At 36.8% G+C, this 26,515-nt stretch overlaps 1 protein-coding gene across 12 annotated transcripts in view; it reads left to right on the top strand.

Annotated features, from left to right (window-relative positions):
* Positions 1–26,515, top strand: part of TC2N (tandem C2 domains, nuclear) — an 86,265-nt gene that overhangs the window by 39,992 nt on the left and 19,758 nt on the right. For 6 of the 12 annotated variants that reach the window (XM_045397622.3, XM_015454133.4, XM_005562042.5 and 3 more), the window contains 3 exons: positions 14,253–14,374; positions 15,683–15,916; positions 26,235–26,402. In XM_045397622.3, coding sequence (XP_045253557.2) covers positions 14,308–14,374; positions 15,683–15,916; positions 26,235–26,402 — 469 coding nt within the window. In that variant the 5' untranslated portion in view covers positions 14,253–14,307. Of the gene's footprint in view, positions 1–10,795; positions 12,259–14,252; positions 14,375–15,682; positions 15,917–26,234; positions 26,403–26,515 lie in introns of those variants that run through there. The other 6 variants (XM_065549244.2, XM_065549248.2, XM_065549242.2 and 3 more) reach the window with 3 other exon arrangements.

Here is a 26,515-nt window from a genome sequence, read left to right as displayed (position 1 = left end):
CTGTGAATGTTACCTTGCATGGAAAAAGTGACTTTGCAGATGTGATTTAGGATTTTGAGATGGGGAGATTATCTTGGATTATGGAGTATCCAGGTTGGCCTAATGTAATTACAAGAATCTTATTAAATGAAATAGAGATTGTAGGAGATTCAGAGTTGGAGAAGATGTGACAATGGTAGCAGGGGTCAGAGAGACTGGAAGATGCTGTCTTGTTGGCTTTGAAGTGGAGGAAGGGGCCATGAGGCAAGGAATGCGCGTTTCTTCTAGAAACTGAAAAAGGCAAAGGAATGGAATTTCCCATAGAGCCTCCAGAAGTAATGCAGCCCTGCCAACACCTCTATTTTAGCTCAATGAAACCCATTTCAGACTTCAAACTTCCAGAACTGTAAGACAGTAAGTTTATTAAAGCCATTAAATTTGTGGTAATTTGTTGCAACAGCAGTAGGAAACTAATACAATATCCAATCTATTGGAGGGAAAAAAATGAAGATCATAAACACTCAGTCAATCCAAGGAAGGATGAAAGGAAAGAAAAAGAAACAGAGAACAAGTAGGACAAATAGAAATCCCAGGATAAAATATAGGTTTAAATTAAAATATATATCAGCCAGTTATCTTAAATATAAATGGAATAAATATTACAGTCAAAAGACAAAGAGTGTTTATCTGGACTAAAACACTTCAACTAAATGCTGTTTATAAGAGACATATCTAAAATATGAGGAGACAGAAAGGTTGATAAACAAACGGAAACAGTAAACAGAAAAGGATATTCCATACAAATGCTATCTAAAAGAAAGCTACACAGCTATATTGCTATCAGACAAAATTGTTTTTAGGGTAAACGCATTTTTAGAAATTAAAAAGTTACCATAATGATAAGAGATTTAAATCACCAATATGTTAAAACAGCTTTAAATCTTTATGACTGGACTAAATACAGTTAAAATACAAATAAATACAAAGATTGTCAGAGTGGATAATATAACACAATCTAACTACATACTACTTATAAAAGGAACCTTGAGCATAACACAGAACGATTGAAAAGAAAATGATGGAAAGAAGATGTAACATGCAAATATTAACTGAAAGAAATTCTAGTTATATCAGACAAAGCCAACATTAAGGGACGTATTACTAGAGATCGAAAGGGAGATTAATAAATTTGTATGCACCTCATAAATTAGAATCAAAATATGTGAAACAAATCTGATAGAACTAACAGAAGAAATAGATATATCCACAGTCATAGTTGGAGTTTTCTTTTTAGATGCCAAATCTTTTTTTTTTTTTTTTGAGACGGAGTCTCGCTCTATCGCCCAGGCTGGAGTGCAGTGGCGGGATCTCAGCTCACTGCAAGCTCTGCCTCCCGGGTTTACGCCATTCTCTTGCCTCAGCCTCCCGAGTAGCTGGGACTACAGGCGCCTGCCACCATGCCCGGCTAATTTTTTGTATTTTTTACTGGAGACGGAGTTTCACTGTGTTAGCCAGGATGGTCTCGATCTCCTGACCTCGTGATCCGCCCGTCTTGGCCTCCCAAAGTGCTGGGATTACAGGCTTGAGCCACCGCGCCCGGCCTAATTCTTTAATTTTTTGTAGAGATGGGGGTCTCCCTATATTGCCCAGGTTGGTCTTGAACTCCTGGACTCAAATGATCCTCCTGCCTTGGCCCCCACAAAATACTGGGATTACAGGCATGAGGCACTATGCCCTGCCAAGATACAGAAGATTTTAACATGGCTAACAAATTTGATTTAGTGATGTACATGGAGCATTGCACCTCAAAGTTGCAAATGTACATGGAACATTTATTAAAATTGATCATATACTATGCCTATCATTGATCATATACAATTTCCCTGATCACAGTGGAATTCAGCTATAAATCAATATCAATAAGATAGCCAGAAAATCTAAATTAAAGAAAAACAAAAGAATAAGGCAGATGGAGAACTGAAATAGGGCTTTGTTATTAATAAAGCTAATATAGAAGAGTATGGCATGTATCTGCAGGCAAGTAGTTTTTCTAATACAGACAAATCTGTCTCAAAGAAACTAGAGACATTCCCACCCTAACATAGTTCAAAGGCGCAGAAGTAAAAAAGAGAAATGGTGTGTTTCTAGCACATCAGGTAGTTATGTTTTGAAGCTTGGTATTTGCAGAAGGAAGTAGTGGAAGATGAGCAAGAGAAGGGTCACATATTGTATTTAGCAGAATAAATTTTATCCTGAAAGTGACAGAGAGACATAGCATTATTTAAAGCAGATGAAGGACCTTAGCAGCACAGTGGGGGGATAAAAAGAATTTGAAAGGCAGACCTATTAGCTGGCTCTCTGTAATTTGGGATATCATAACATCTGAATCAAAACAGTCAAATTGAGAATAGAAAGGAAGGTGTGAAAATCACTAGGATGGCTGGGCGCGGTGGCTCACACCTGTAATCCCAGCACTTTGGGAGGCTGAGGTGGGTGGATCATGAGGTCAGGAGTTCAAGACCAACCTGGCCAAGATGGTGAAACCCCGTCTCTACTAAAAATACAAAAATTAGCCGGGCATGGTGGCGGGTGCCTATAATCCCAGCTACTCGGGAGGCTGAGGCAGGGAATTGCTTGAATCCGGGAGGCAGAGGTTGCAGTGAGCCGAGATTGCACCACTGTACTCCAGCCTGGAGGACAGAGCGAGACTCCGTGTCCCCCACCCCCCCCCCAAAAAAAAAATTACAAGGATTAAGGGACTCTACTCAACAGAATTCTAGCCATTGCCTATTTCACAGTTCACCTTCTAACCACTCTTTCTGTTGCTTGGTACCTTGCAAAATAATGCAAAGTGGGTACAACTCAAAATCTTTGCAATTTCTGGAATGCTCCACCATCAAGAACTTTGCTAGCTGATCCTTTCTTGTGTTTATGTTCCAGCTGGATTGTTAACCTCCTCAGAGAAGTCTTTTCTGATTATACAAAGTTAACATTAGTTCCTCTTGAATCCTGGTTAATTTTCCTCATTGGATTGAATGTATCACGTTTGTCTATTTTTCTATTTGTCTCCCTCCTCTGTGGTAAGCTCTTCAGAAGCTTGCCTGTCTTGTTCACTATTTTGTCTTCAGTGCCTAGCACATTGCCTAGTACATAGTAGATGCTCAATAAATGCTTGTAAGTAAGTGAATGGATGAATTGGATGTGTGGATTATGGGAGCAGAAGGACTCAAGAATGGCACTCATATTTCTGGCTTAGTTATTAGCTGGATAGTGGTACTGTAGTAGGAAATTCCAGAGGAAAAGCAGATTTGCAGGGGAAAGTCATGATGATGTACTGTCCTTCATTTGTGAGAATACCATAGGCAGGGCTGTTCCTAGACTGTGTCAGGCCAGCATAGGCAAATAAGCCCTTTGGGAACCCCAAACAGAGAGTGATGTTAAAAGTATTTTAACAACTTGTCCTGCATGACCACTGACCATAGTACTGGAGCAGAGTCATGGAGGCCCCTGCTTTCTCAGACATTTATCTCAGGGGTACATAGTGGGGAGTTAAAGTGACTAGGGTGCTTATAGCTTTTATCTATTGATATGGAAGTATTTAAGTCTTTTTACAGTCTGTCCTCATACTAGAATGTTCTAGCTAAATGTCCTCATATCATTCCTGGCATTGGGTAAAGTGCCTAGCATGAATCAGATCAGTTGTAAGTAGGATCTGATGATAATAAATATTATAATGATGCTGCTGATGGCAGCAAACATTTATTCTTAAAACAGCCCTGCCACTAGTTTTATACTTTATATGCATTACTTTGGTTGATCATCACAATAACCCTAAGAAGTGTTTGTGTTGTTGTTGTTGTTGTTGTTTTTGTTTTTGTTTTTTAATTGATGAAGAAGTTGAAGGTTAGGTTAAGTAACAGATTTAAGGTCATATAGCTAATAAGTGAAAGTTACAGGATTGGAACCTAGGCAGTATACTTTTAACCATTTATATTTGCTTCTCCTTGTTGCTAAAAAAGCAAACATGTGGCTATATAGATAGCCAGCACATAGTCTGTTAACCTGACTGGTCCTGCCCTTCTACCCATACCCTACCTAAAGCAATGTGGTATGATAGAAAAAGTTGTGAAGCTTAGGGTTTGGTTCTAAACCTAACATTATCTAGTTGCTTGACTCATTATTTTCTTGGGTAGAATTAGAAGGACTTTGATAAAATGATTTCTTCTTTTTTTTTTTTGAGATGGAATTTTGCTCTTGTTGCCTAGGCTGGAGTGCAATGGCACGATCTCAGCTCACTGCAACCTCTCCCTCCCGAGTTCAAATGATTCTCCTGCCTCAGCCTCCCGAGTAGCTGGGATTACAGGCATGTGCCACCACGCCCGACTAATTTTATATTTTTAGTAGAGATGGGGTTTCTCCATGTTGGTCAGGCTGGTCTCCAACTCCCAACCTTAGATGATCCGCCCGCCTCAGCCTCCCAAAGTGCTGGGACTGCAGGCATGAGCCACCATGCCTGGCCCTGATAAAATGATTTCTAAGCCTTCTGCTCTGTTAATGTTTTTGAGGCTTCTTTTTCTGTTAATGTTCCATAATTCTGTTTATGTATTATTTTGTTTCAGGTTTATTGAGGTATAATTGATATGTAGTAAGTAACATATACTCGAAATCTACAATTTGATGTTTTCATTTATGTATGTACCTATGAAACCATCACCACAAATCAAGATAATGAGTATAGGCTGGGTGCGGTGGCTCACGCCTGTAATCCCAGCATTTTGGGAGGCCAAAGCAGGCAGATCACGAGGTCAGGAGATCGAGACCATCCTGACTAACACGTTGAAAACCCGTCTCTACTAAAAAGTACAAAAAATTAGCTATGTGTGGTGGTGGGCGCCTGTAGTCTCAGCTACATGGAAGGCTGAGGCGGGAGAATGGCATGAACCCAGAAGGCGAAGCTTGCAGTGAACCGAGATCGTGCCACTGCACTCCAGCCTGGGTGACATAGAGAGACACCGTCTCAAAAAAGAAAAAAAAGGATAATGAGTGTATCACCCCCACAAAGTTTCCTCCTGCCCCACCATGTCCTTCCTTTCTGTCCCTCTCTGCCCTTTGTCTCCCCACTCCTCACTCTCCCGAGGCAGCCTCTGATCTACTTTTTGTTACTATTGATTAATTTCCATTTTCTACAATTTTATATAATTTGAATCACACAGTGGAGTTCAGCTACAAATCAGTATTAATAAGATAGCTAGAAAAGCCAAATTAAAGCAAAAATAATAAGAACTGAAATATGGCTTTGTTATTAATAAAGCAAATACAAGAGAATATGGCACGTATCTGTATGGCACATACTCTTTTTTTTGGCATTCTTTCACCCAGCATAATTTTTTTGAGATTCATCCATGTTGTTGCATGTTTAACCAGTTTACTTCTTTATTTCTGAGTAGTGTTCCATTGAGTCACAGTTTGTTTTCTGAATGGATTCATCTGTTGATAGATATTTGATAGTTCTCAGTTTTCGGCTATTTTGAATACAGCTGCTATGAACACCAGTGTACAACTCTTTGTGTAAACATATTGCTTTTTTCTTAAATAAATATGTAGTAATGGCATGTCTGAATCATGTAGCAGGTATATGTTCAACTTTAGAAACTGTCAAACTGTTTTCTAAAGTGGTTATGCCATTTTACAGTCCCACCAGTAGAATAGGAGAGTACTACTTGTCGCATACTCATAAACATTTGGAATGGTCAATCTTTGTAATTTTATCCTTTTTAATCGATGTGTATTGTTGTCTTTTTATAGTTTTAATTTGATTTTCCTAATCACTAATGGTGTTGAGCATGTTTTCATGTGCTTTTTGGCCACTTGTAGATTTTTTTGGAGATGTGTCCGTTCAAATCTTTGCCTGTTTTTTAATTGGGTTATTTTTCTTTTTTATTAAGTTGTAATAGTTTTTTATATATGCTGGATATAATCCATATTTTATTGGGTGTATGATATGCAAATATCTTCTTTCAGTCTCCGAGTGGTCTTTTCACTTTCTTAGTGGTGTCTTTTAAAGCACAAGGTTTTTAATTTCAATTAAATCTGTACATCAAATTTTTCTTTGATCATGTGTGCTTTTGGTGTTGTGTCTAAGAAATTACTGCCTAACCCAAGTTTACAAAGATTGACTCCTATGTTTTCTTCTAAGAGTTTTGAAGTTTTAACTCTTACATATAGGTGTGTGATCAGTTTTGAGTTAGTTTTTGTATATGGTGGGAGGCAGGGATCCAATTTTTTTTTCTTTTTTTTTGGTGAGAAGGGCATGTGGATATAATGTGGATATAAATGTGGATATTTGGTGTCCTAGCACCGTTTGTTGAAAACACTATTTCTTTCCCTTTAAAACTTCTTGGCACCTTTGTTAAACATCAATTGACTATAAATGTAAGGGTGTATTTCTGGGCTCTGAATTTAATTCTATTGATTTATTTGTCTGTCCTTATACTAATATTACATTGTCCTGATGACTAATTTTGTAGTAAATTTTGAAGTTAGTTTTTCAACTTTACTCTTTTTTTTTTTCCCAAGATTGTTGTGGCTATTCTGCACCCTTTACATTCCCATATGAGTTTTAGGATCAGCTTGTCAGTTTCTGTAAAGAAGCTGGAAGGGATTTTGGTAGAGATTGTGTTGAATCTCTAGACCAATTTGGGGAGTGTTGCCACCTTAGCAATATTAATAATATTAACATTTTAATGATATTACATCTTCCAATCCATGAACATGGGATATCTTCACAATTATTGAGCTCTTCTTTAATATCTTTCAGTAATGTCTTGTGGTTTGCAGTGTGTAAGTCTTTTACTTCGTTTCTTAAAAGTATTTGTATTTTAGTTTTTTTAAAATGTTATTATGAATGGAATTGTTTTCTTAATTTCATTTTTGGACTGTTCATGGTTAGTATATAGAAATATAATTAACTTTTATATATTCCTCTTATATCTTGTAACCTTAGTGATCTTCTGATAAGTTTGTTAGTGAATTTCTCAGGTTGTTTTTTTTTTTTATTTACAAGATCTTGTTGTCTGTGAATGAAGAGTGTTTTACTTCTTGATTTCCCAGATGAATGCCTTTTACAAAATATTTTTAGCCTAATTGCCCTAGCTAGAATCTCAAATACAGTGTTGAATAAAGGTAGAGAGAGTAGAAATATTTTTTTTTCATGGCTTTAGAGGGAGACTTTCAATCTTTCAGTGGTTCCTGTGATGTTAACTATAGATTTTTCATAGATGCTGTTTATTATGTTGAAAGATTCTCTTCTGTTCTCAGTGTTTTTATCACGAATATTGGATTTTGTCAAATTTTTATATCTATTGAGATTATCCCATAGTTTTTGTCCTTTATTCTGTTAATATGATGCATTACATGAATTGATTTTCAGATGTTAAACTAATCTTACTATCCTGGGATAAATCCTGCTTGGTTATGATATATAAATCTTTTTATATGTTTCTGGATTTGACTTGCCAGTATTTTGTTGAGGATTTTGTGTGTATATTCTTGAGGGGTATCCATCCTTTTATTTTTAACTTATCTGTATTTAAAGTGTTTCTTGTATAGGCAGCATATACTTGGATGATACTTCTTTATCCAGTCTGGCAATCTCTGCCTTTTAATTGGCCTATTTTAGAGCATTTACACTTGTGATTCTTGATATAATGAAGTTCAAATCTATCATCCTGCTATTTGTTTTCTACTCCTCCTATCTGCTCTTTGTTCCCCCTTTCTTTTTCTGCTTTCTTTTATTAAGTGAGTATTTTTAGATTATTCCATTTTATCTCCTTTGTTGGCTTATAAGCTGTAACTCTGTTTTCTTATTTTAGTGGTTGCATTAGGGTTTATAGTACATATCTTTAACTTTCTACAGTCAGTCCTCAAATGATATGATACCACATCACATATACTATAAAAACCTTATAATTATTTACTTTTATTTCTCCCCCTGGCCTTTGTGCTATTGATATAATACATTTTAGTTTTACATATGTTACAAACCTTTTGTCACAGTATTATTTTTTGTCTTAAGTTTTAATAAACTTGTAAAGAAATCTAAATAATAATAAATCATATATTTATACTCATGGTGCACTTTATTCCTTTGTATAGATTCATATTTCTGTGAAATATGAATTATTTAGCCTGAAGGATATCATTTAACACGTCTTGTGGTGTAGATCTGTTGGTAATATGTTCTTTCAACTTTTGTATGTCTGAAGAAGTCTTTATGTCACCTCCATTTTTGAGAGATTTTCTCTGAGTGTCAAATTCTAGGTTGATGGGTTTTTTTCCTTTCAGTGCATTAAAGATCTTGCTCCACTGTTTTTGTTTTGTTTCCATTGAGAACTATGCTACTATCCTTTTTAATTAATCAATTTATTTTTTAAGATGGAGTCTTTCTCTGTCACCCAGGCTGGAGTGCAGTGGCATGATCTCAGCTTACTGCAACCTCTGCCTCCCAGGTTCAAGTGATTCTTACGCCTCAGCTTCCTGAGTAGCTGGGATTACAAGCATACACCACCATGCTCAGTTATATGCTGCTATTCTTAATCTTTACTCTGATGTATGTAACATGTATTTTTTCTCTGGGTGCTGTTAACATTTTCTCATCACTGTTTTTGAATGATGTTATTATGGCGTGGTGTGCATTAGTGTAGTTTTCTTCATGTTTCCTGACCTTAGTGTTCATGGAGGTTCTTAGATCTGTAGTTGGTAGTTATCAAGTTTGGAAAATTTTGGCTATTATTTCTTCATATGTGCCCTCCCCACTGTCTCCAGTCTCCTTTGTGGATTCCAAATACATGTATTTTGGGTAACTTGAAATTGTCCCATGGGTCACAGATGCTTTTTATCATTTTGATGTTAAATCTTTTAAAAATTATGATGTTTGATCTTTTCTCTGTGTCTCATTTTAGTTAATCTTACTGTGCCTTCAAGTTCATTAATATTTTCTTTTTTAATATCCAATCTGGTATTAATCCCATCCAGTATATTTTCCATCTCAGACATTATAGTTTTCATCTCTAGAGACTGGATTTGGCTCTTTTTAATATCTTCCATATCTCTACTTAACCTTTTGAACATATCGAGTCCAGCTATAACTATTTTAATGTCCTCAACTGCCTTGCCTCAATTTTAGGTTGTTTCTAATTGATTGCTTTTTTTTTTTTTCCTCTTCATTATGGGTTCTATATATGTTTTGCTTCATTGCATACCCGGTACTTTTTTTATTGGATACCAGACATTGTGAGTTTTACCTTGTATGCTGGATATTTTTGGATTTCTGTAAATTTGCTTTGGACACAGTTAAGTTTTGTGTAAACAATTTGATCCCTTTTCCAGTCTGATTTGTGGGGACAGGCATCACTCCTGACCTTGGTGAATACTGGTTATGTATGGTTTTTGTAATTTTTTCTGGTGTTTTTCCCTCCCAGTCTTGTGTAGCTTCCTTTTTTGTGTGTGTGCTGATCAGTGCTCTGTGAATACTTGAGTGGGACCCTCTGCTGATCTCCATTGTTCTCTGTATGTACCTCTTTATTCTATAGTAGTCTGTTATGCACTCTCGCTGCCTTATTCTCCACATACTTTCAGCTTTGTCTCTTCATTTCAGAAAATCTACTCAGCTTTGCCTGGGTAAATTCCCATGGCCTGGAAACTCCTTCAAGGGAGTAAGGTGAAAGGCTTACTTCATTCAGTTCCTGTTTCTCAGTTCTTTGCTGTCTGATAGCCAATGTCTTGAAAATTGCTGTTCCATATATTTTATTTGCTTTTCAGGTGGTAGGGTAAATCTGTCCCTGTTACTCTATTTTTTACAAAAGTAAAATATCCTTGTGTTTTTTAACTGTCTTTCCTGTAGTGTATTACTGGGTGTTCATTTTAAGCAGATTTCACATTTCATTCATATAAACTTTTCACTCTTTCTACTACCTTCCTCCATCTTCCCCAACTCGTTTTGGATGATTCAAGGCCATCAGTGCTGAGAACTTTTCCACTTGAAGTAGCAGTCATTTTTAACCAATTCTTCCACATTGCTGTCATGATTAACGTTAGGTATTTGCAAGCTGATTGGGGTCAGAGATGTGATTTGATGAATGTATTGTGAGTTTTTATGGGAGATAGTTGTACTTTGTTTCCTTATCTATCAACTAGGTATTTGATGAGTTCCAACTATATTCCCAGCATCATGTAGTGTGCTGAGTGCTAAGCAGAAAGCGAGTACAATATTGTTTTTGAACAGTTTATATTCTAACGGGGGAGAGAGAACAAGATCTCATCAAATGTTAAGAAAAATGTTGAACTTTTTTTTTTTTAAAGACTCTAGACATTTAGAAATGGGAGACTATTCGTTTGATTTGGGTGGTTACAGAGTATTTTACTCTGATATGCTGGGGCTGAACAGGGCTTTTGAAAATGTATACGTTTAAAAATGGAAATAGTCACAAGATGTAATAGAAGAGAAGATACCATTTATGATAGTCAAGCAAATTATACAGGCATACACTTAATGAGAAATCTTCAGAATTTTTATGAGAACTATAAAAACTCCCAAAGGCATAGCATAAACTTGAACAAATGTAAAGATATACTATGTTCTGTGTAGGAAGACTCAATATTCTTAGAGATGTCAGTTTTAAAAAAATAATTTATAAGTTTAATATGATCCTGATGAAAGTACCATCAGATTTTTCCTCCTAAGGCTAGACAGTTTATAAAGTTCATTTTCGAGAACAGACAAGCAAGAATAGCTAAGAAAATGCAGAAAGTGAAGAGGGGTAAAGATGACTTGTCTTGCTACATGTTATAACATGGTATATGAATTTAAGATTAAAATGATATACTATTGGTACAGGAATAGACAGAACAATTGAAGAGACTAGAAAATACACAATAAACCCAATTGCATATGGAAATTTAATGTGTACTAAAGGGAGCATCCTGTAAGTGGAGAAAATACAGAATTTTTAATATGTGGTGTTTGTGTTGAGATAGTAAATTGGGAAGAGGTAAGTTTTAATCCATTTCTCATACTGTATAGCAGGATGTCAGTATAGAAAGTAACACTGTACTAAGTACTTGAAGAACATATGGGTAAATTATTTTATGATTTGCATAACACACACACTTTTGCATAGCAGAAACACCATAATCAAAGTGAAAAGACAAACGACAAACCAGAAGGATGTTTGCCACTTGTATAATGGACAAAGTGTTAGTCTCTGAAATATCTAAAGAGCTTCAAAAACTGGAGAAGAAAAAGACCAACAGCTTTATGAAAATATCGGCAGGAGATAATGAATAGAATTCATAGAAACAATTACAGATTAATCTTATATGACAGGAAGCTCAACAGCACTTATAATAAGAGAGATGTAAATTAAAACAACACAATATATCATTTCTTTCCTATCACATTGGCAAAAGTCCATCAGTTTGACAATGTATTTTGTTGGTAACAGAAAAAGATACTCTTATATATTGCTATTGGGAATGCAAAATGATGTGCTTCAGAGAGAATTTTGGCAGTACAAGCAAAATTACATATATACACCTTTTGACCTCATAGTCTTATCTCTAGGAATCTATCTTACAGATATATTCTGAGAAATATCTGAGAACTATGTTTGCACAAAGCTACTGTGGCACTATTTCTAATAACAAAAGATGAAACAATTTAAAATTTGATCTTAATTTCAACAAAACAGCTATACAAATTGAGACCATAGGGGAAATTTGAACAGTGAACAAGTAGTTGATGGCATTATTTTACACACGATAATACTATTATGGTTATGTTTAAAAAGAGCAATGTTTTAGAAATATTTACTATGTTACCATTCATTACAGTTACTGTTTGTATTAATACTTGAAATGATTCACCTTCAGCCAGTGAGAACCCCTTGAAGTTAACTCCTAAGTCCTTTGCCACATCTTTTAGAGATCATTATTTATGTATTTATGGATGAAATTATATGATTAGAATTTATTTCAAAATAATCCAAAGGACAGGGTAAATGGGGAGGCAGAGATGAAATAAGATTTGCCATGAGTTGATAATTATTTTAATCTGAGTGATTAGGGTTTTGTTATACTTCGCATATGTTTAAAACCTCCTGTGAAAAGCGTATGGAGTTTTTTTAAGTAGGCATAAATGAAGAGAGTGCAAATAGAACAAAGGCACTGAGACCAAGGACAATAAGAAATTGGACATGAAGTTCTTACACATTTAATTTCCTGGTAAATATAAAATAGACTTCCTTTATTTGCACTATGTCTTATTTGTAGTGTCTTTTTGTATGTATGTGATGTAGTGCTTAAGGTATACTTTTCTATTAGTGTAACTCTAAAGATTAAAATAATTCATGAAGTATGCAGTTTATTTGTTTATTGGTGCCCGTTATAGGGCCTTTGAATTACCAGAATAATTGATCTGGAGGAAGTGAATGTTTTCTCACACTTTATGCAGTGCCATGTTTTCTTTTAGCTTTTGCTTGGACATAGATTTAGATAGATTAGGTGAAAGAGAAAAATTGTTTTAGTTATACTGTATGTGTATTTATTAGAATATAATAATGAATAAACTTTCCTTTAAGATACTTAGTTTCTTTCCCTATCAGCTTTTTAATTGCGTCTCCATTTCTCCTAGTCTGTTTTTTTTTTTTTTTTTTTTTTTTTTTTGAGACGGAGTCTCGCTCTGTCGCCCAGGCTGGAGTGCAGTGGCCGGATCTCAGCTCACTGCAAGCTCCGCCTCCCGGGTTCACGCCATTCTCCGGCCTCAGCCTCCCGAGTAGCTGGGACTACAGGCGCCCACCACCTCGCCCAGCTAGTTTTTTGTATTTCTTAATAGAGACGGGGTTTCACCGTGTTAGCCAGGATGGTTTCGATCTCCTGACCTCGTGATCCGCCCGTCTCGGCCTCCCAAAGTGCTGGGATTACAGGCTTGAGCCACCGCGCCCGGCCTCCTAGTCTGTTTTTATTTATCCCTGTATTCTCCTACCTCTCTAACCCTATCTCCTTTACCACTCTCTCTCTACATTTTTTAAATATGCTTTTTCTTTACTTTTCAAATTGACCAAATTGTATGTATGTATTGTATACAATGTGATGTTTTGAAGTGCCTATCCATTGTGAAATGATTAAATATAGCTAACATCTGCATTACCTGGCGTAGTTATTTTTGTGGAGAGAACATTAAACATCCAGCCTTAGCATCTCTCAAGAGTACCACAAATCTTCATTAGCTGTATTCACATGGAGTACAATAGAGCTATTCAACCTATTTCTCCTATCAAAACTAATTTTGTGTTCTTTGACCAGTGCTCCTAAATTTACTCTGCTTCTCTATCTCAATCTTTTTCCCCTTTTCTCATCTTTCATCCTTTTTTCAGTTTATAACTTTCACTGTTTCTTTGAACATTTTTTTCATCTCTTTTCTTTTACATTTTGTGTTTTCCCCTCTCTCCTTTTCTTACCTCTTTCTCCATCCTTCTTTTTCTTCTTTGATTTCTCTGTCCTTTTGTACCTCTCATCTTGCTCTCATCTGCATTTCTCCTTCCCTCTCTCTCCGCTTCATTCTACTCTTGCCCTCTTTATTTCTTATCTCTCTCTCTCTGCCTCAGTTCACTCTCTCCTGCTGTCTAGTCTCCACTCTCTATTTCTAGGTTTGCCCCTGACTTTTTTTTTTTTTTTTGACTTTTCCCTTTTCATCTCCCTTCCCAAACATTTCTTCCTAATTCTATGTGCTCTTGTCTTAGGTTCTTGCTGTTTTATCAGCAAATGTCCGAGTTTACCTCTTTCTTTTTTCTTATTTCTCTTTTTTTCTTTGTTTTTCTGTGTTTCTTCCATGTTGCTGTTCTTTTTCCACACTGTCCCTTCTCTCTCTCTCTCCCTCTCTCTCTCTCATAAACACACCCCCCCCCTTGTTACTCTGTCTCTCCACTCAATCTTCCATCTTATTTTTCGTGAAAGAAAATTGAGAATGGAATTTTTCTTTTTTTCAGATTTTAATATTGAGATTGTTCATTTAGTAATTTTTAAACATATAATTTTAATAACTTATAAATAAGTTATACAAGATTTCATATGGTTAGAAAAATCTGTCTTCCTCTTAAGTATTTTTGCTTCAGAATCCTCATTATGTCTTAAAAAGACGGATAATGTGGTTTATTTAGTAATATCTAATGGTATTAAGCATGACAAGCAGGTTAATTTGTTTTCTATTCTACCAACAGATTAATATTAAGATTGGAAGTTTGTATCTTTTGCTGGATATTGGAAATTGAAGTAATGGCAACAGAATTTATAAAGAGTTGCTGTGGAGGATGTTTCTATGGTGAAACAGAAAAACACAACTGTGAGTTTTGTTTTGACTTCAGTAACATTTATGTAGCACCTCCTTCATTTGTGGCATTTTGTAATACAAAGAATTAGGCATGTTTTCCAACTTCTTGGGGGAGGCAGAAACATAAGGCACACTAAGTAAATATCCCATAACTTCAAGTAGTCTGGAGCATAGGGGAGAGAGAGATTAATTCAACCCAGGGCATATGTAAGATATTACCATAAAGAAGATTGCATTTGCCACGGAAATCTGAATAGGAATTTAGGAAGCTGGTTGGGAAGAAGGAAGAGAAGCTGAAAATTGGACATGGGCATTACAGGTGGATGAAATAGTACAGGCAAAGGCAGGGAGGGAAGAGAAGTGTGTTTGGGAGACAACATATTCTGACCAATGTTTTGATTTAAATAGAGAGAATCTTCAGTATTTATATAACATTAAAGTGCCTTGAATGAATGAATGACCAATGGGGAAGAGACCCATAACTATGAAGACTCAAATTTATTAAGGACCCCTGGAGAGTTCTTTTTCTATTGCATGGCTTCCTTAACTCTTCTCTGGCACTTTTATTTCCTAATCTGTAGCAGAGCTTCATAGTATATTTGAGTATGAAGGCTTCTTTTTTACATTAAAACATTTCATAAATTTCTACAGAATAATACTTGTACTTTCAGTCTACAGATAGCATTATATATATATATATATATATATATATATATATATAAAGAATAACTTACCTCCCATCTTAAATCATGTAGCTTAGGAATCACATATGATTCTAAAGAATGAATAAAATGGGTCATAGAAGCTACGACTGGGGTAGCTGCTATTATGAAGTATATCTAGGGTCAGAGTGCATTTTATTTTGTGATTTGGTTGTGATTTTTATAGGCTTGGGAACCTTTAGCTTCCTTGTAGTGTTGCTCTATGTAATTAAGACTGATGTTAACCGGTAGTACTGACAAGAATTGCTTTTGTTGGCAGTAGTTTTAAATGACTAGATTTTTACTCGAAAGCACTGCTGACTACAAAATAAAATTGTTTTCCGTCTATGAATTCTTGTGGGAATAAGACTTGAAAGCAGCTTTTACCGTTATGATAAGTTAATGCACTTTAACAATAGTGTATTAATTCTCAAATACTGTCTGGACAAAATTAATGTAGATTCCATAAGTGTTTGGTAAGAACCAAGAGTAGTTTATATGTCAGGAATTTTTTCTAAAATGGTTAAATAAATATTGAAGTATGCTAGGTTTAGATTATTATATGTAACCTATATTCATATTTGTGACTTTTTTCTTTTCTTTTTTCTTTTATGTGCAGTTTCTGTGGAAAGAGATTTTAAAGCAACAGTCCCACATAGTCAAAATGCTACTATCTCTGTACCTCCACTGACTTCTGTTTCTGTAAAGCCTCAGGTTGGCTGTACTGAGGATTATTTGCTTTCCAAATTACCATCTGATGGCAAAGAAGTACCATTTGTGGTGCCCAAGTTTAAGTTATCTTATATTCAACCCAGGACACAAGAAACTCCTTCACATATGGAAGAACTTGAAGGTAAACAATAAAATAGCAGGATTTAAAATCGATATGTAACATATAAGTGCTGTTATTTTGCTTTTATATATTTTTTTGAGATGGAGTCTTGCTCTGTCGCCCAGGCTGGAGTGCAGTGGCCGGATCTCAGCTCACTGCAAGCTCCGCCTCCCGGGTTTTACTCCATTCTCCTTCCTCAGCCTCCCCAGTAGCTGGGACTACAGGCGCCCACCACCTCGCCTGGATAGTTTTTTGTACTTTTTAGTAGAGACGGGGTTTCACCGTGTTAGCCAGGATGGTCTCGATCACCTGACCTCGTGATCCGCCCGTCTCGGCCTCCCAAAGTGCCAGGATTACAGGCTTGAGCCACCGTGCCCGGCCGCTTTTATATTTTTAATACAAAATTCATATAAATTTTTTTTATTTTACTTTTTATATTTTGCTCTTTCTGTAGAAGAACTTAATGTGCAGTAGTTTTAAAAGGTCCCGTTTTGAAATCTGATAATACAATAATTTGTATGTAGATTTGGCCTTTTTTCAAGAAATAATATATAATTGGCCCTCCATATCTGTGGGGTCCACATCTGTGGATTTAACCAACTGCAGACCAAAAATATTCAGAAAAAAAAAGAATGATTGCGTCTGTACTGAAAATGTGCAGACTTTTTTCTTGTCATTTTTTTCCCTGAATAATACAGTATGACAACTATCTCAACAGCCTTTACATTAGGTATTATAAGTAATTAAGAGATGATTTAAAGCATATGGGAGGATGTGCATAAGTTGTGTGCAAATACTACACCATTTATATAAGGGACTTGAGCATCCATGGATTTTGGTATCCATGGAGGGGTGGAACCAATCCCCCACATATACTGAGGGATGACTGTAATTAGAATACCTCAGTTATCCGTCACATGTCTAGAATGAAAAAGTAAAGGAGTTATTTTGTATTGGTTAGTAAACATAGAAAACATGTTTCTTATTTATTATTTTCTAATATTTGGTTAATAGTCACTTTTCCTTCCCTTCTTTCTTCACCAGTCTTTACTTCCCAGTCTAAATAGTTACTTGAATAAGATAGATCCATTGGCTGAATGTGGCTGATGTAGAAGCCAAATTATTAGAGAGAAGATGAAACAACATGTAGCTCTTGTCTTGTTTTTTTAAAAACAATTTGTGTTAGTCCATTGAAATACCGTAAGTCACAATGGCTTTTTTACCCTCAAAATTTTATTAGAAAAATTTCAAACATATAGGAAAAAAAAAAAAAAACTTAATAGTGAATACCTGTATGTCCACCACATAAATTCTGCCATTAACGTTACTTACTATACTTGCTTTATCAAATATCTGTCTACCTATCCATTCTTCTATCCATTAGTAATCCACTTTTTGAAGAGGAATGAATTTCAGAGTAAATTGAAGACACCAATATATTTCCTTGCAAACGCTTAAACATATATATCATTTACTGGGTCCAACTATCTCTTTACAGTTTTCTTCTTTTGGCATAAATTTTATACACAACAAGCTGCCCAAGTGAATGTCTGTAGAATTTTGTGTGTATTTGTTGAATTTTAAGTGTATATTTGTTGAATATTGACGAAAGTATCTGTCAGTGTAATCCAAATCTCTATCAAGATCTACAATATTTGTCCAAATATTTTTTGTCTTATCTTCTCTCTTTTCTTCTTCTGGGATTCCAATTATACCTATGTTGAACCTTTTGATATTGTTCTATGGGTCTCTGAGACTTTTTTTTTTTCAAGTATCTTTTTTCCTCTGTTCTTTAGATTCAATAATACTGATCTTTTTTTCAAGTTCACTGCCTCTTCTGTTATCTTTAGTCTGCTGTTAAGCCTATTCATGAATTTTTTATTTTAGACATTGCAATTTTTAGTTCTAGAGTTTACATTTGGTTCTTTGTTATAGTTTTCCTCTACGGCAATTTCTTATTTTTACATTATTGCAAACCTATTTTCTTTTATGTTTTTAAGCTTTAAAATCTTTATCTGCTAATTTCAGCATCTTGGTCATTCTGTGGATTGCCCTTTTTCTTGAAAATAGATCACATTTTCCTGTTTCTTTGTATATGGAATAATTTGGGTTTGTATTCTTGATATCAATATCAAAAATATTGAATGTTATGTTGTGGAGACTCTAGATTCAGTTATATTCCTCTGAAAATGTTCCTTCTTTCCTCCCTTTCTCCCTTCCTCCCTTCTTCTCTTCTTTCATCTCTCCCTTCCTCCTTCCCTTTCTCCTTTCCCTCCTGATATGGTTTGGATGTTTGGCCCCACCAAATTCATGTGATTCCCAGTGTTGGAGATGGTGCCTGGTGGGAGGTGTTTGGATCATGGGGGCAGATCCCTCATGAATGGTGTAGCACCATCCCTTGGTGGTAAGTGAGTTCTAGCTCTGAGTTCATGTGAGATCTGGTTGTTTAAAAGAGCCTGGCACCTCCACTGCCCATCTCTTGCTCCTGCTGTTGCCATGTGATGTGCCTATTCTCTTTTTGCCTTCTGCCGTGATTGTAAGCTTTCTGAGGCCCTGATTAGAAGCAGATGCTTGCACCATGCTTCCTGTAAACCCTGCAAAGCAGCGAGCAAAGGAAACCTCTTTTCTTTATAAATTACCCAGCCTCAGATATTCCTTTATAGTGACACAAACAGACTAACCCACCTTCCTTCCCTTCCTTCCTTTCTTTCTTCCTCCCTTCTACCAGACAAGTAAACTGATTGGACTTAAACTACAAATCTTGTCTTGGGTGGCAGCTCTTGGGTGGTAGTTCAGAGATGAGACACATATTTGAAAAGGCTTTATTTACAGAATTTTGGAATCTCTCCTTTCCAGGATTCCCATCTTACTTTCCTGCAGCTCTGATTTCCTTGAACTCTACTTTGTGCCATTACCTTTTTCCCCAGAGTCATCTCCTGTCCAGATTTGTATTATTTTCTTTACTCGTCATTGCTTTCAAGGTTTTTATTTTCTTGCTTTGTTTTAGTTTCGATCTAGAGTTTATTGTTACCTACAAGAGAGTTGGGTCTGGTTGGAGTGATTTTCTAATTTAAATTAGACTTTAAATTAAAATTTGTTTTTTTTGAGACAGAGTCTCACTGTGTTGCAGGCTGGAGTGCAGTGGCGTGGTCTTGGCTTACTGCAACCTCCACCTCCTGTGTTCAAACAATTCTCATGCCTCAGCCTCCTGAGTAACTAGGACTACAGGTGCACGCCACCACACCCAGCTAATTTTTGTATTTATAGAGATGGGGTTTCGTCATGTTGAGCAGGCTGGTCTCGAACTCATATTCTCAAGCATTCCACCCACCTTGGCCTCTCAGATTGCTGGGATTACAGACGTGAGCCACCATGCCTGGACCAGTTTGAATTTTTTAAAGAAGAGAAAAGATGAACCCAGTGCCTGGCCTATCATCTTACTTTGTGCATATCAATAGTGTTTCTCAAAAATAATTTTAAAAAGTTCTGGCTTACAGAATACGTAATCAATTGATCTTTCTCTTTTTTTCATACTTGTTAACAACATTGGGATTAAACCACACAGTCTTATAAGTTGTTTTTTTGTTTTGTTTTGTTTTGTTTTGTTTTTTTGAGACGGAGTCTCGCTCTGTCGCCCAGGCTGGAGTGCAGTGGCCGGATCTCAGCTCACTGCAAGCTCTGCCTCGCGGGTTTATGCCATTCTCCTGCCTCAGCCTCCCGAGTAGCTGGGATTACAGGCGCCCACCACCGCGCCCGGCTAATTTTTTGTATTTTTTAGTAGAGACGGGGTTTCACCGTGTTAGCCAGGATGGTCTCGATCTCCTGACCTCGTGATCCGCCCGTCTCGGCCTCCCAAAGTGCCGGGATTACAGGCTTGAGCCACTGCGCCCGGCCATAAGTTGTTTTATCCACATAATATATTGTGAACGTTTCATATTTGTTGCTTTTTGATGAATACATAGTATTTCTTCATATGGATATACGATAATTTGTTTAATGAATTTTCTATTATTAAATAATTTTGAGTTTTTACTCTATTATTTTCATAATCAGAAAAAAGATAAGAAATATCCACCTGGCAGTATGTGATGGTTTTTCTTATGTTCTTGACATTGTGCTCACTAGAAAACATTGCTTTTTGAGTTGAATGAGGAAGAAATTGGTTAACTCCTAAATTATAGGTCCACTGAAGAAGTGGTAAAACCATCTGATTTTTATATATTAGAGAGAAAATTACTTTTATTAGAGTCAAGAAAGTAAGGTGGTACCTAATTATAGAAGTTAAATATGTTTATGTATGTATGCATATGTGAATGATGGGTTGAGAAAAGAGAAGATTTTGAGTGAATAGGGCAGACTGCTATCAATAATGATTAAAATTGTGTTGCAAGCACAGTCATGAATCATTTAACAATGGGGATATGTTCTGAGAAATGTTGTTAAGCTATCTTATAATTGCATGGACAATGTAGAGGCACTTACACAAACCTAGATGGTGTAGCCTACTAAACACTTGGGCTATATGGATACCTTATTTCTCCTAGGCTGCAAACCTATACAGTATGTTACTATGCTGTATACTATACTGAATACAGTATTCAGTACAGTAAAAATATGGTATAAAAGATAAAAGATGATACACCTTGTATTAGTCTGTTTTCACGCTGCTGATGAGTAACATACCCGAGACTGGGTAATTTATGATGAAAAAGAGGTTTAATGGACTCACAGTTCCATGTGGCTGGGAAGGCCTGACAATCATGGCAGAAGGTGAAAGCCATGTCTTACATGGCAGCAGGTAAGAGAGAATGAGAGCCAAGCGAAAGGGGAAACCCCTTATAAAACCATCAGATCTGAGACTTATTCACTACCACGAGAACAGTATGGGAGAAACCACCCCTATGATTCAATTGTCTCCTACCAGGTGTCTCCCACAACATGTGGGAATTAGGGGAGCTACTATTCAAGATGAGATTTGGATGGGGACACAGCCAAACCATATCACTCTGCCCCTGGCCCCTCCCAAGTCTCATGTCCTCACATTTCAAAACAATTATGCCTTCCCAACAGTCCTCCAAAGTCTTAACTCATTTCAGCATTAACTCAAAAGTCCACAGTTCAAAGTCTCATCTGAGACAAAGCAAGTCCCTTCCGCTTATGAGCCTGCAAAATCAAAAGTTAATTACTTCCCAGATACAATAGTAGTATAGACACTGGATAAATACACCCCTTCCAAATGGGAGAAATTGGCTGAAATGAAGGGCTAAGGGCCCCATGTAAGTCCACAATCCAGCAGGGCAGTCAAATCTTAAAGCTCCAGAATGATCACTTTTGACTCCACGTCTCACATCCAGGTCATGCTAATGCAAGAGGTGGGTTCCCATAGTCTTGGGCAACTACACCCCTGTGGCTTGGCAAGGTGCAGCCTCCCTCCCAACTGCTTTCACGGGCTGCCATTGAATGTCTGTGGCTTTTCCAGGTGCACAATGCAAGCCGTTGGTGGATCTACCATTCTGGGGTCTGAAGGACGGTGGTCCTCTTCTTACAGCTCTCCTAGGCAGTGCCCCAGTGGGGACTCTATGTGGGGGCTTCAACTCCACATTTCCTTTCCATACTGCCCTAGCAGATGTTCTCCATGAGGGCCCTACCCCTGCAGCAAACGTCTGCCTGGCATTCAGGCATTTCCTTACATCCTCTAGGTGGAGGTTCCCAAACCTTAATTCTTGACTTCTATGCACCTGCAGGCTCCACCACGTGGAAGCTGCCAAGGCTTGGGGCTTCCACCCTCTGAAGCCATGGCCCGAGCTGTACCTCAGCTCCTTTAGCCATTGCTAGAGCAACTGGGATGCAAGGCACCAAGTCCCTAGGCTGCACACAGCAGGGGGGCCCTGGCCCTGGCCCATGAAACCACTTTTTCCTCCTGGGCCTCTGGGTCTGTGATGGGAGGGGTTGCTGCAAAGGTCTCTGACATAGCCTAAAGACATTTTCCCCATTGTCTTGATGATTAACATTTGGCTTATTGTTACCTATGCAAATTTCTGCAGGTGGCTTGAATTTCTCCTCAGAAAAATGTGTTTTTTTCTATTGTGTTGACAGTCTGCACATTTTTCGAACTTTTATGCTCTCTTTTAAAACTGAATGCTTTTAACAGAAGCCAAGTCACCTCTTGAATGCTGTGCTGGTTAGAAGTTTCTTCCACCAGATACCCTAAATCATCTCCCTCAAGTTCAAAGTTTCGCAAATCTCTACAGCAGGGGCAAAATGCCACCAGTGTCTTTGCTGAAACATAGCAAGAGCCACTTTTTCTCCAGTTCCCAACAAGTTCCTCATCTCCATCTGAGACCACCTTGGCCTGAATTTCATTGTCTATGTCATTATCAGCATTTTGGTCAAAGCCATTCAACAAGTCTCTATGCAGTTCCTAACTTTCCCACATCTTCCTGTCTTCTTCTGACCCTCCAAACTGTTCCAACCTCTGCCTGTTACTCAATTCCAAAGTTGCTTCCACATTTTTGGGTATATTTACAGCAGCACCCCACTCCTGGTACCAATTTACTATATTAGTCCATTTTCATGCTGCTGATAAAGACATACCCAAGATTAGGTAATTTGTAAAGAAAAAGAGGTTTAATGAACTCACAGTTCCACGTGGCTGGGGAGGCCTCACAATCATGGTGGAAGGAGAAAGACACATCTTACATGGTAGCAGGCAAGAGAGAATGAGAGCCAAGCAAAGGGGGAAACCCCTTAAAAAAATAAAACTGTCAGATCTCTTGAGACTTATTCACTACCACAAGTACAGTATGGGGGAAACTGTCCCCATGATTCAGTTATCTCCCACCGGGTCTCTCCCACAACACATGAGAATTATAGGAGCTCAATTAAAGATAAGATTTGGATGGGGACACAGCCAAGCCATATCACACCTTATAGGGCATTTACCATGAATGGAGCTTGCAGGGCTGTAAGTCTTTTTGGGTGAGTCAGTGTGTGAGTAGTGAGTGAATGTGAAGACTAGAACATTACTGTATACTACTGTGGATTTTATAAATGCTGTATACTTAGGATATACTAAGTTTATTAAATATGTCTTTATTTATTCAATAATAAATCACCCTTAGCTTACTGTAACTTTTTTACTTTATGAACTTTTTTTGTTTTGTTTTGTTTTGAGACAGAGTCTCACTCTGTCACCAGGCTGGAGTGCAGTGGCACGATCCTGGCTCACTGCAACCTCTGCCTCCCAGGTTCAAGCGATTCTCCTGCCTCAGCCTCCCAAGTAGCTGGGACTACAGGCATGGGCCACCACGCACAGCTAATTTGTATTTTTACTGGAGACGGGATTTCACCATGTTGGCCAGGAAGGTCTCGATCTCTTAACCTCATGATCTGCCCACCTCGGCCTCCTAAAGTGTTGGGATTACAGGCGTAAGCCACTGTGCCCAGCCTAAACTTTTAAATATTTTGAAACTTTTGACTTTTTTGTAATAACACTTGGCTTAAATACAAACACAGTGTGCAGCTATACAAAAATATTTATATCCTTACTCTATAAGCATTTTTCTATTAAAAACTTTTTTTTTTTACTTCTTAAACGTTTTTGTTAAAAACGTAGACACAAACATCCACATTAGCCTAGGCCTTCACATCTTGATGACAATCATTGCCATGTCACTAGACCATAGGAACTTTTCAGCTTCATTATAATCTTATGGAACCACTGTTGTATATGTGGTCCATAGTTGATCACAGTGTTGTTATATGGAGAATTACTGTAATTTAAACCTTTGAAGATATTACCTTTATGTCTACGTATTATTCCCAACATGATTATTAACCTTGAAAGGAATTTGACCTATATTTTATCCTTTTTAAATTATGAAATACTATACACATAGGAAAATGCACAAAACAGAAACATATAGCTCAGTGATTTATTACAAAGCAGAAGACCCATATAGGTACAACCTAGGTAAAGAAATAGAGTGGCACTAGTAACCCCAAAGCTTCTCTCCATTTTTTTTTTGCCTTTCAGTCACCCTAGAGTGTTCAGTGTCACAACTGGTACAATCGTGACTCTCTTGCCTTTCTTCTTACCACCTAAGCTCATATCCCTGAATATTGTAGTTTAATTTTTTCTGTTTTCTGAACTTTATATAAAATAAACAATTTATTCAGTCTGTATTCTTTTGTTTATGGTTTTCTCATTCAACATTATGTTTTTGAGATTCATTCAAGTAATTGTCAGTAGTTTTAGTTTGTTTTTATATCTGTACAGTAAGTGTATATTATAATTTGTTCTGTATTCTAAATGGCATAGTGTACAGTAGTGTTTCTGTGTAGCATACTATAAGGTATTTTTATGTAGTAAGTATATACTATATCCATTTTACTGTTGATGGGATTTTGAGTTTTCCAATTTTTTGGCTATTATGGGTAATAATACTTATGAACATTCTTATACCTATCTCTTAGTGCACATGTACAAGCATTTCAGTTGTGTATATGTTCAGAATGGCTTGTTGGGTCATAGACTATCAATATCTTCAGCTTTAGAAGAAATTGTCAAACTCTTTTTCCATAGTGATTATATCAATTTACATTTCCACTAGCAGAGTATGATTGTTTACATTCCTCTACTTTCTTGTCAACACGTGCTATTGTCAGTCTTTTTACTTTTAACCATTCTGGTGAGTGTGCAGTGGTATTTCCTTGGGTTTTCAGCTTATTTTTTCCTCATGACTAATGAGATTGATAGTCTGTCTTCTGAAGTGCCTATTAATGTCTTAAGCCAATTTATATATAGTCTCTTCTCTCTTTTTCTTAAATTGATTTGTAGGCGTTCCTCATGTATTCTGGATATGAGCCCTTTATGGCCATACCACCCTGAATGCTCCTGATCGCATCTGATCTCCGAAGCTAAGCAGGGTCGGGCCTGGTTAGTACTTGGATGGATATGAGCCCTTTGCCAGTTATGCTTGTTGCATATATCGTCTTGCACTCTGTGGGTTACCTTAAATAGTCTTTGACAAATGGGAATTTTAAATTTTAATGCAGTTCAGTTTATTAAAATATGTCTATGATTAGGCTGGGCGCGGTGGTTCATGCCTGTAATCCCAGCACTTTGGGAGGCTGAGGCAGTGGATGACTTGAACCTGGGAGTTCAAGACCAGCCTGGCCAACATGGTGAAACCCCATCTCTACTAAAAATACAAAAAATTAGGCAGCGTGGTGGTGGGTGCCTGTAATCCCAGCTACTTGGGAGGCTGAGGCAGGAGAATAGCTTTAACCCAGAAGGTAGAGTTACAGTGAGCCAAGATTGTGCCACTGTATTCCAGCCTGGGCAACAGAGTGAGAATCAACTTCAGTAAATAAATAAATGAAATTATGTATATGATTGATGCTCTTTATGTTCCATTTAAGAAGTACTTCCCTGTCCTAAGGTCATGATAACTTTCTTATAAGTTAACCTGCATATAGAAGCTTTATTGGTTTGCCTGTAATATTTAATTTAGATCTACAGTCCCCATGGAACTAATTTTTTGTGAATATGTTTAGTTGAATGCAGGCTTATTTTTTCCCTATTGATATCCAGTTGTCTTACCACCTTTTAGTGAAAAGATCATTCTTTCTTGTGCAATGCCACCTTAATGATAAATTAAGTGTTCATGAAATGGGTATCTGTTTCTGGGCCTTCTTTTCTTTGCCATTGATCTCTTTTTCTATCACTTACCAATATTATATTCCTAATTCCCAGTAGAGCAAATCTTTCAGTCTTGTTTTTCTTCTTAAAGATTTAGTTTTTGGTTATTCTTGGTCTTCAGTGTTTCCATATAAATATTTTTAATTTTTATTTTTGCTATTTGATTTCCAACTTAATTACATTGTAGTAAGAAAATGTACTTTGTATGATTTCAATCCTTCCAAATTTGAAAGTTTCTTAGTGTATCTCGGCATGTGGTCAATTTTAATAAATGTTCTATGTCTTCTTGAAAAGGATATATCCCCCCCCACCCGATCTTGTAATTTAAAAGATGTTCTATATGCAAGTAGAAAAATAAGAGGAAACTCAGATCACAAAATACAGAATTGTCTATGGGGCAAAGAAAAATGCCAGAAATATACCAAACTGTCTTAAGTGCAGGCTTCATGGCTGATCCTTGGCATAATACTTCACAGAGAACTTCCTAAATATGTGCTGATATTTTTAGCTATCAAAGGCATGTGATTTAGTATTACTTGAGACAAAATATTTTTTCTTTTGCCCTGGGTGTACCAGCTGTTGGCTAATAACTCCAAGAAAAGGATGTTATAAACTTTTAGAAACATTTGCTTTCAGCATCTGCCAGAGCATCTTTTGGAGATCGAAAGGTAGAACTTTCCAGTTCATCCCAGCACAGACCCAGCTATGATGTGTATAACCCATTCTATATGTATCAGCACATTTCACCTGATTTGAGTCGACGCTTTCCTCCCCGTTCAGAAGTGACGAGACTGTATGGATCAGGTATGAAAATTTTTTCTGCTTTTTCTCTTTGTGTTTCTCTTTAAGAAATTTAGAAATCAAATCTAAGATCTGGGAATAAATGGTTCTTACTATTAAAAGCAATTTAAAAATAA

The sequence above is a fragment of the Macaca fascicularis genome, chromosome 7 (assembly GCF_037993035.2).
Source record: "Macaca fascicularis isolate 582-1 chromosome 7, T2T-MFA8v1.1".
NCBI classification, from domain to species: domain Eukaryota; kingdom Metazoa; phylum Chordata; class Mammalia; order Primates; family Cercopithecidae; genus Macaca; species Macaca fascicularis.
The sequence above is the reverse complement of the archived record's forward strand: the minus strand, read 5'-3'. Positions and strand labels throughout refer to the sequence as shown.